At 32.3% G+C, this 11,752-nt stretch overlaps 1 protein-coding gene across 4 annotated transcripts in view; it reads right to left on the bottom strand.

Annotated features, from left to right (window-relative positions):
• The window catches only part of LOC106465659 (chordin-like), a 209,642-nt gene that overhangs the window by 74,674 nt on the left and 123,216 nt on the right, over positions 1-11,752 (bottom strand). For all 4 annotated transcript variants that reach the window (XM_013925897.2, XM_022393978.1, XM_022393973.1 and 1 more), the window contains one exon: positions 10,277-10,394. In XM_013925897.2, the coding sequence (XP_013781351.2) occupies positions 10,277-10,394 (118 nt within the window). The remainder of the gene's footprint in view (positions 1-10,276; positions 10,395-11,752) is intronic.

Raw genomic sequence — 11,752 nt, forward strand, 5'->3', positions numbered from 1 at the left:
AATTTAATTTTCTTTTACAAATTATATTTATTAATACAATTTTGTCTTTTACATGCTGCTGCTAAACATACCCGCAAGAAAGATGGAGATTTTATCATTACAAAATCAGAAATTAAAAGAATTAAATAGTATAATGCAGCTGCTACAATGCACAATATATAATTTAATCCTAAATCACACGGACTCACAAACATTATAGACACTCTTAATAAGAATATTGAATTCATATTGTGTGATACAACAAATCATTTAAACAACAAAGATATAATTATGGTACGTCAAGTCATCGGGATAAACCAATAAGTACTTGTTTACAGATTAAGGAACTTTTACACCTGATATGATTTTAATCAACATCGAAAAAGTCAATCAAAATATAAAACACATACCTTTATATCATTCATTCAAAATTGAAGTTATGACATTGAAATTACCAGTAGGCAGTGCCGAAAGTAAGTTATACAATATCAGCCTTGATTGACTTAAAAAACATATGTTATTTCCATAAATAATAACGATGACCTTTATTGTGCTAAGGCTATAGTAACCTTATCACCATTCAGAAATGATCCCAAATACAGATATATTAGAGATCAATGAAAACCACTCCTTATATGTATGGCTAAAGACTTACACGCTTCATCTAACATTCCATGTGGAGTAGAAGAAATTTCTAAATTTGAACGTCATTTAAATATTCAAATACATATAGTATCTTCAAACACTTTCAAACACGTAATTTATAAAGGTCCTTCACGTCCCGAAAATATTTCCCTATTGTACCATGGTCATCATTCCTCGGGTAAAGTTACTTCTTTTCACATTATGTCAAGAGGTTTGACCATTTGAATAAACATCATTGTCCAGGTATTGTAACATTTGTTATAGTAATGAATATTCAAAAGATCAACCCGTAATTGGTACTGAATCAACAGAAAATTACAACAGTATTAAAATCAAAATAATTGGAAGCTATAATTTTATACCCATGGCATTATCATTGTTCCCAAAAACATTTGGTTCAGAAGAAATACGGAAGGGGTATTCCCCGCATCTTCTAAACAAAATCAATCAACAACAAAAATTAAACTTCTCAACAATGAAGAGCAAGATAAAAGATATACTCTGTCCTCTTCAGCCTCTTAAAACTGTGACTAATCATAAGAAGATTTGTAGATATTTAAAAGACTCAGATAATTTATAACAAGGAAGAAAACGAAGAATTGTCACCCAGTTTACACCTAAAGACTTTAACACCCTTTGGTATGGATATTGATTTTTCATCTAACAGAACTAACTCCTTCCTATGATCTATGGACCAAAAAGAAGATCCCAAGTGCACTCAAATATGATCTATATAAAGTGAGTCCTGTTACATTTATTTATCTTTAGAGTTCGAGATGGATAACTGTCAACAAACACCCTTTTACGTATTTAGTGTCAGATCTGACAGGAAGTGGTAAATCACAGTTTGTAGGTAAAATTTTAACTTAGTATCATGAAGCTATCTAACGTATTCCTGAAAATATTGCATGGTTTTTATGGTGAATTTCAACTTCTATATACAAAATTAATGCAAAATATTCACAACATTCAATTTGTTTGTTTGAAGTTAAGCACAAAGCTACACAATGGGCTATCTGTGCTCTGCCCCCACGGGTATCAAAACCCACTTTCTAGCATTGTAAGTCCACAGACATACCACATTCAATTTGTCAAAGGATTACCTGAAAAATTTCATGATTATTTATGGTCTGATAAACCAAATGTTTTTTTTATCATTGATGATCTTATGAGAGTAAGCAAATATAATAAATGAGTTTCTCAGTTTTATACACATGGAAGTCACCATTTGGATTTATCAGTATTTTATATTGTACAGAACTTATTTCATTTTTCAGTACAGAAATGCATAATATTAGTTTCAATTCTCAATATATTATTTAGTTCAAGAATGTCAGAGACAAATCTCAGTTGAATGTTTTAGCAAGACAAGTGTTTCAAGCACCTGTCAAATATTTTGAAGAAGCTTATCAAGATGCAACAAGACAACCATTAGATTACTTATTCGTTAATTTGAAACCGCAAATGCCTGAACAGTAACGCCTGAGAACGGGACTTTTTCTTGAACGTAAAGTTATTGCATACTTACCAAAAAGATAAAACTAATTGTTCATTGAATATATATTAATTTATTAACATGACTGGGGCAGTAATAAAACTAGAAGGATTTCATCTGAAGGGTGGACCATATGTAATTAAATAACTTACATTCAAATGGTTATTCAATGGATATATATATATATATGTTATTGTTTAAACAACCATTTTCGAGTAAATATCTTTAGATACTGATCGTCGTCAGTGCAAATGGATGACACAGTACCTTCATTTCATTCCATGGAAAACTGGTAATGTCGATCTGTGGAGTGTGGCTAGATTGCTGAGAGTTGGCCCGGCATGGCCAGATAGTTAGGGCGCTCGTCTCCTAACCTCAGGGTCGCAGGTTCGAATTCCCGTCCCACCAAACATGCTCGCCATTTCAGCCGTGGGGACATTATAATGTGATGGTCACTCCCACTATTCGTTGGAAAAAAAAGAGTAGCCCAAGAGTTGGCGGTGGGTGGTGATGACTAGTTGCCTTCCTTTTAGTCTTACACTGCTAAATTAGGGACAGCTAGCGCAGATAGCTCTCGTGTGGCTTTGCGCGAAATTCAAAACAAACAAACAGATTGCCGAGAGAGAACTTTACCATTGTTTATAGAAAGGGGAGAGAGAAGGCCAAGATACTCCAAAATCGATTCTATCTGTTTCATATTAACAATTATTATTATTGTAGTGTGAAAAAGTAGATGTTATGTTTAAATGGGTGTATAAATAAACAGTTTTTATATGTTGTACTTACAATCTCTTTTCATTTATTCATCATGACACTTAGAATTAAATAACATCAAGAGTTGCTTCATGCATCACCTAAAGCTACACATAAAGAGAGCAAAGGAATAATTACCAGAGCTAAAATGAATTTATAGTATGTATTTGTGAATGTGCTTTAAATGTTTTAAAGGGTAAGATTCCTGTGACGAACATACAAAAGAAGAAACTTTTAAGAAAGTTGACTGTCAAGAAAGCATCAATTAAATAGAAAAGAAACTTGCTAATACAGAAAGGAGGGTTTTTACCATTACTTGTAGCACCAATACTTTCATTATTTCGGGTTTGGCAGGATGGGTTATTGGTAAAGCTGTTGGAACCTAAAAATATGGCAAAATGAATGGTTTTCACTCCTGAAGAATTGGTACATTCTTTTTATCAACCCAAAGTTTATGAAAGATCAATACATAAGGTATTTAACTCTGTAGATAATGATACGAATTCAGCCATACCCGTAGATGATAAAGCAAAAATGATAAACCAGCTGCAACAATGTCATCAGACCTTTTAGTCGCAAGCAATGGAAGCTATTAAAATTAAAATGGAATTGCTGACTCATGAAAATTTACAGATTGTCAACAGAAATATAAAAAAGAAAGCTTAAATTCTATTAAACTTGATACGTTCTAGTGGGAATCTAATGTGGAATGATCATGAAGAATTATTGATTAGTGGAAGATCCACCCCAAACATAATCAACGACGTACTATGAAAACATAGAAAGATAGAAAGTATTTGCAGAATGACTATCAGTTATGAATATTCCCCAAGAAGTTGTTATAAATGTAGACAAATGGAAGTATATGAAACATGATACATATGTTAAAAGACCTAAATGTACTGTATCTAAATGGGATCATTTTTAACAAAGTGTTATTGTATTATTCATTCATTTGTGTCTTGAGTGTCGTCATGGACTGTTGTCAGCCTTTTAAACTTAGTAATATCTTGAGTCGTCTAAGAATTAACGTCGTCTGTTGTAAAGATCAAATTATTACTACTGTTAGAAACAAAGTTGATGTTAAAAAATTAAACAAAAGTAGACGGCATAGAAAATAATGCCTAATAAAACTCTACAATCTATCTATTATAACCCTACACATCCTGCTAATTTTGGCAGAGTACAGCCTTTATTTAGTTCTGTGAAAACATTAGATAAATTTGTCACTCTAAAACAGATCGAAGACCGGTTTAGTCATCAAGATACATACAATCTACACAAACAAGTAAAATATAAGTTTTTGAGAAACCGAGTTAATCGTTTCATGGATCAATGTCATGCTGATTTAGTGGATCTCTCTAATCTAAATCAATATAACAATCAGTTTAAGTATTTACACACGTGTATAGACGTGATTTTTAAATATGCATGGGTTGTTCCATTCAAGGACAATATAGGTGTGATACTCGTCAAAGCTTTCAAAAAAATTTAAAACAAGTTCAAAGATTGTAAACTTCAAACCAACACTTGAACAGAATTTACTAATTGTCTGTTTCAACACTATCTCAAGGAACAAGACATTTACTTCTTTACTAAACATAACAAAACAAAAGCAGCTATAGAAAAAAGATTTAATCACACTCTTAAGACTAGAATGTGGTGCTACTATACACATTGTGGAACTTATAAATATATCACTGTATTGCAACATCTGGCCAGTGCCTATAATAAATCGTATCATCACAGCATTAAAATGAGACCAATAGGCGTTAATCACTCTAATCAGTCTATGGTGTGAAAAACACTTTACAAACCACCTACTAAAGTAAAATTTCAGTTCAAAGTGGGTGATCAAGTACGTATTAGCAAAGTGAAGCATCTATTTAAGAAAGGCTTTATGCCTAGATGGACAAATGAAATATTTACGATTATGAGAGAATAAAGCGACATCCATCAGTATTTATACTGCAAAACTATCTCAGAGAAAAATTAAATGGAACATCTTTAAAATCTGAACAACAGAGAGTTATAAAGTGTCCCAATGTGGAAGAAATATCACATGAACAAGGAAGGGATAAAAACAAACAATGTTTTGTAAAATGAAAAGGATATCCTGATAAACTTAATAGCCGGATCCCTGCCATTATATGCATAACTCTATTTATCGTTATTAAACATGGATCATTTGTATGTGACGTTACCTAGTAACAGCTCTATGACGTATATTGCTAATAATAATCTGAAAACTTACATCACTCATCTTCCGAGATCTATCAACCTTGAAGGTTCGTGAGAAGTGGCTTTGGTCGAATTACAGTATCCACATTAATCACACGATAATATAGCCCACTATAGCTCCATATAATGTTAACATGCATGGTGAATCTTATTTGCTTTATTTTTATTCAGATATTGTGGAACCTAATATTGTTGGTAATGTGTATGTACCACTGGTATGAATCATTCAAGTTAAAAGTCAGGATGGAGACATGATCACTGAAACATTTACAAATTATCAAAACAGACCTATTTCTAAACAAAATTTTCAGACTATTGAGATCAATATCAAGGAAAACATTGGTCTACCTATCTCGTTTCAACAAAAAGAGTGATCGTAATGCTCCATCTTCGCAATCATTAGAGTACCTTACTATCAAGAACCAGCTGTCATGATGTCTATTATGATTACGAAGTGGATTATCATGCTGGTAGTCAATGGCAATGGGGGCACTGATTGGGAGACGTTTTGAGTAACTTGTTTCGTTCAGCTATACCATTTCTGGCGGAAAGGAGAGTAAGCTTTAGGAAAACAAACTTCAGTCAGATATTGATGCTGGAAAACGAGGAGTAAAACATGGAGCTCAGAATCTGGCTTGAGATGCTCTTCCTAATAAAAAGAAGAAACAAAAAGGTCCTGTGTTCAGAATAGCTAAAACCAAGAGACAAAGAACATCGACTCCAGATATTTTTGCCAAATAATCATGATTCTCCTACCAATGAAACGTTCTGTCAGTGTACAAAGTCTGAGCTAGACTTATTTTCTCTCCCTCCCATGCAAACCATGATTGAGAAAAGTCAGTGGACCAAATATTGTCCTTTATCTTAAGTAACCGACAGTGGACCCATTGAATTTTATATATTTGGATTAGGAAATGAATATTTCTAGTTCGAGCACAATCATACTTTCATGCAAAAGCAAAGATTTTCAAGCCTGATAGGACCAACATAAAGAAGGATGAAGATAATTCTGTGCCTGTCAACCCTGTTGTTTCATTCTCTATTTTCTCAAGTGGATGTACACCTGAATGACAAGCTCATTTCTTGGTTTCACAATATCTATGTTTATAAGGAATGCATAGAAACTTTACTGAGTTATAATGGAGAAGCCTAGATAAGTCACTTGACATCACCCATGTGAATAAAAGAGATAGCAGGAAGTTTTGACGATTTCGATCTTAATGATGGAGGGGATGATGGAATAAAAGACTGACACATAAATACACATGGTAGTCAAACAATCGATATGATTGGCCATCTTCATTCAGAGATCTTTTTACACAAGTTCTTACCTAACGGTGTATGTTTAAAACCGTGACTCATTCGAAGTACAGATTCATTTTGTGTTATGTCAAACGATGAATTTGGATTCAAAATCTTACTATTACATGTTTTTATCTAGAAAAGTCAAGATGAGTCTATCAGTCGTTCTCCTACATGCTAAAGCATTTCAGAAAGGAACAGCTAAATATTCTTTGGAATATATAGTGTGCAAATCATTTTCAATTCCCCATGGAAACTTACAAGCATCTATCGATAATGTGTTTTTTGGTAAAGGATCTGTTGATTATGATGCATTTAACTGATTTTGGAAGAAAAAATCTGTACAATTTCAAACATTTCAGTATCAATTTCGTTGATATAAATGTGGATGGAAAACAGATTCCCACTCAACCTTTACAACCCGAATCTGATGCTTAACTGTATGCACGAAGCTACGAAACATTATTTAGTAGAACAAGAAAACAGTTTCAAGATCAAGGAATTGATATAGGGTATGACGAATATTCGGGAGGATACACACTCTTTGCTTCGATCTTCCATCTGATCTATTTGCTGGAAATTCACACTTTATTTTGGGGAAAAGGGAAATTTAAGAATTGAATTACGTTTTGGTAGTGCCTTACTCAACGCTATTAATGTTCTTGCCTATGCAGAGTTCCAGTACCTTTTAGAAATTGATCAGTCTAGAAACATCATATCTGATACTTAAGAAGCTATGAACACTTTAGAAATTTATTCAATACTCTCACAAGATTTGTGTATGCAAAAAATGTTTGGAGGTGTGTATGCCAGTGAGAAACTTCCTGATCATGCAGAAAAACAACTGTCAATCTGGATCCGAGTCATAAACCTGGTAGCCACTGGGTCTGTATTTACTTTAGTCGAGATTAGAAAGCAGAATATTTTGACCCATTAGGACTGCCTCCACATAATCCCAACATAAGAAAATTCATCAAGAAGAACTGTCCAACGTGGACTTACAAAAAATATATATTACAAGCACCATATTCGTCTGTTTGTGGACAGTGTAGAATGTATTATGCTTATCATCATTGTCAGCATGTGTTGAAACGAAAATTCCTATTGAAACTTGGATGACCCAAAGATGTTAATGATATGTTTGTTCATGATTTTGAGGCAAAAAGTTTTCAAGTAAATATGTCCTTAATAGACGTGTTTTTTTATTTAGATCAGATTGCAAAATCTTTATTGTGAGAAAATTAATGAAGTGTTAAAAAAAGATATATTGTGTCCAGAATTTTTTAATATGTTAAATCAATAATAGTTTTACATCTAATTAAATTTAGATATTGTTGGCATGTTGAGACAATGAGCTCATCATCCTCCGTTTATAGAAACACTACTCTAACTAACTAGTTATATGTATAGCATAAAGACAAACTATTGAAACAGTAAGATCCTTTGTTAAATTATTTAGATTTTTAAATAAGCGTCCTTTTAAGCGTGCTTTTCATATATAACGTCAGGAAACGCAAAAAAAGTAGGATTAAATATAGAACTAATGAATTCGAGTTTTATACATAAACCGACTGTAAAACATAATTAAATATAGTCATTGATTACATGTTGAGACATGTATGATGATCTCATCATGATTGTTGTTCCACTTTGTGAAACTGTGATGTTATGTCCGCTTGTAATGGTGCCAGTGACCTCTGGTTCTACTTTATGGAACTATGATGTCACGCCTAGCAATGCTCCCCTTCTTTTGCCTGTTCTAGAAACACGCTCTCTGCTGACATTTCCTAGAACTATAAAGTTATAGTCTCAGGTGACATCATCATCTCTACCCCTTGCTTCCCCCTCCCTTTTGCCACTCCGGCAGCATCTTTTGTGTACATTGGTAACGGCCTAGCTACTTAAGAGTCTATTAAATATTTCGCTTTCTTTTTTCTTTTCACCAGCGTTTCCACTCATCATTAACTTTATTTTTTTTCATTTCCTTTTATGTCCTCCTATGGCTCAGCTGTAAGTTTGTAAGTTTATAATGCCCAAATTCAAGGCTCGAACCCTGCAGTAGGCATATCGCTGATAGCCCATTGTACAGCTATGCATTTAATGAAACTATCAAAAATGCTTTTGAAATCAATATTTCATTTTGCTGTACATAATGCTCAATCATTAACGACCAATAGGCGCACGTGTAACTCGATAATGTTTTTTGATTTATCATTTATAGAACTTCTTTCAACCTTTTGTACCATTTTCATAAACCCTTCTTTACTTTTTACTCGCAATTACTTTCATAGGATCTTAGTATTAAAATACTATTGAAGCCACTCTTCTTGTGAAATGTAAGTTTTTGTTTATATTAGAAACTGTGAACTTTCCTTCTTTATGTAAGTTCATCTTGTTAAAGATTTGTTTTACACAGACAACAGGTGCATCTCACTCTTGGATCAAAGGTCCTCGTAAATAAAAGTGTTTCACACCTGAAAATGGTAGTTATTTAGGATATTGGTGACATACTGTCATATCACAACAATGAGCCTATTTTAAGGACAAGTATGGGACGGCTTCAAGAAAACTGATGTTTGAAAAGTTATGTCAGGCAAGCCACCAGAATAGCACAGAACAGCAAGATGAGAAAAACGTGGGAATTTACACACTTCATTAATCAACTGTATGCCTGTGAATTTTGACATTTAAAAGTGTGACAATTCAAAATGTACAGGATAAATTTAGCAACGATAAACATGACAGCTAAAGCCTAACGTTTCTACCCTTAGATGTTGGAAAGTTGGCTCACTTCCGGTAATGTCTTTATATACATTTCTAGTTGTGCTTGGTTTTAAAGTCTCTAATTGCTGTAAGGTTGCATACGTATTATACGAACTTACTTTTCCTAGCAAGCTAACCGTATCTAATCAGAGTTACTAAGTTGCTTAACCTTCTGACACATAGTAATTAAACAAGTTGATAAACTTTAATTAATTCTAATATTCACCTTAAAACTGTAGTTTTGTCAGTTGACTCAGTATCTAAGGAAACTATCTGCCAAACTCGATCAGCAATTTTTAAATTATTCAGACATTGCTTACACCATTAGGTTTACTCGTCTAGGTATTTATGATTTTTTCAACATAATATGTTGTATTACAATACACTTCCGTGCATAAATAGATTTACAACAGATAAAGAATAATTAAATGAAGGTGAATTTACGAAAAAATTAGGATGATGCATAATATACAGATATGACTCCCTTATTAAGTTATTTAATAGATACTTAACCGTGATAGCCAGCAACATATGAAGCTAACTACAAAAGAACAAAAAAAGATAAAAAGCAATACTCTGCTGAAAATTTAAGATCTATATTAAATGTTCCTGCACGCAAACAACAGACATTGCCTGCTTTTGTAGCTGACAGTGTGAAATACAATTACCTATCTTATGCTTTTCTACATTGCCCATTTAAGGAGAAACATGCCTTCTAATCCTAGCAACGCGATGCAGCATGAAAAGAGCTTATATTTACACAAGTTGTAAAATCATAAGTGACCACCGGCAGTTCAGTTAGCTTTAAAAACAAATTTATAAATATATTAGTTTTCGTGTTTGATAGATAGTAATTTCTTTCTTTAACATAGATTCAAAATGCATTTTTGTTTGTTAATAAAAGATATAATTACATTTGAAACACAATTACTAAAGCGTTGAAAGCATTTTCTTATAACTACACTTCATACCAGCTGAAAGAATCGTTAAACGTTTCAAATTAAATTCCTGCAAACTAACGTTACCTTACACAATATTTCGAGATAATATAAATGCACTGAGATGTGTAGCTTGTTACATCAACTGACTTTGCCTTACCCCACATAATGGATAGTATAATGCAGGTTTCTCTTCATATATGTAAAATATCCCCTTGCAGCGCCCTCTGTTGGTACTGGTGGAGATAAAGCTTTCCCAGTAAGCAGAACTGTGAGTTCTGAAAGAAAATAAATCACTTATAAAAATATAAAATTATAATGTAAATAAAAAATAAGTATACTCATTATGTTGAAAACAGTAAACTACATTTATTATGTATTCTATAGTAATAGTGTATCAAAGTGGACACCGCATTTTCAGTGTCTATATCGATCGTTTAAAAAGATAAAATAAATTTTAAATAAATTTTATCTTTAGTTGTACTAAGAATTTCGATGACTTTGTTTATCGGTTTGTATATCGGAAAAATATTTATTTGTTTTTAATTTTTTCATTATTTGACAAGATAAACCAGGTATATATGATAACACTAAACATACTTTCTTACTTTTTTCAGCAAATGGTTTTAACTTAATATTTTTATCCCTGTTTTTTAGTTTTATGACAGCTCTGTCAACAACAGCTGGATTAAAACCTCTTTCCACTGCTATGTGCTTAATTAACAATAACTCATTATTGATATCATCCTGTTTACAACATAATTTTAATATCCTATCCACATAAGGGTAACAAACACAGGTTTTTGAGATGTAGCGTGACAAGATTGTTGATGTAGCAGAATGATTACAGAGAAAGGTTTACGATAAATGGTAGTTTCCAATTTATCCTTATTTTTACTCACTAAAACATTCAAAAAAGGTCAACAACCATTTATCTCAACTTCATAATTAAATCTTATAGAATTATCAGTGTTATTATGGTAATTAGCAAAATTAGCTGGTTCATCTTTACCATAACGCCAAATCAAAAATGTGTCATCTACATACCTTAACCAAACTTCAGGTTTTTAATCTGCTTTTTCTAGTGCTTCACTTTCAAAACTGTCCATAAATAAATCACACAATAACGGAGATAAAGGAGAACACATAGTTAAACCCTTGTTCTGTTTATAAACTTTACTATTAATTTGGAAAAATGAGTTTTCAACACATACTTCTACCAGGTTAATTATATCCATTATTTCTAAGACTGAATTATTATTTTCTTTCAGTTTTTTCTCAAAACATTCAATAGTTTTTTTCACAGGTAGTTTGGTGAACATTGACACAACATCAAATGACACCAAAATATATTTTTGATCTAAAATTATATGCTCAATTCTTTCCACAAATTAAAATTTTATCCCTTAAAAATGAGAATTTTTTAGATATAATTTTTCCTACATTATAAGTTGAACTCTTAATATTGGACACAATAGGTTTGAAATTATTACCAATCTTATGAACTTTAGGTAAGGCATATAATCTAGGTAAAATAAAGTTACTGGGAATGTAAAAAAAATATATATATATAGGACAAACTAGAAGAAATGTTAAAAATAATAATATTACTGCCAGTGGCACAGCGGTATGTCTG

This window comes from Limulus polyphemus, unplaced genomic scaffold (genome assembly GCF_000517525.1).
Source record: "Limulus polyphemus unplaced genomic scaffold, Limulus_polyphemus-2.1.2 Scaffold69, whole genome shotgun sequence".
NCBI lineage: Eukaryota > Metazoa > Arthropoda > Merostomata > Xiphosura > Limulidae > Limulus > Limulus polyphemus.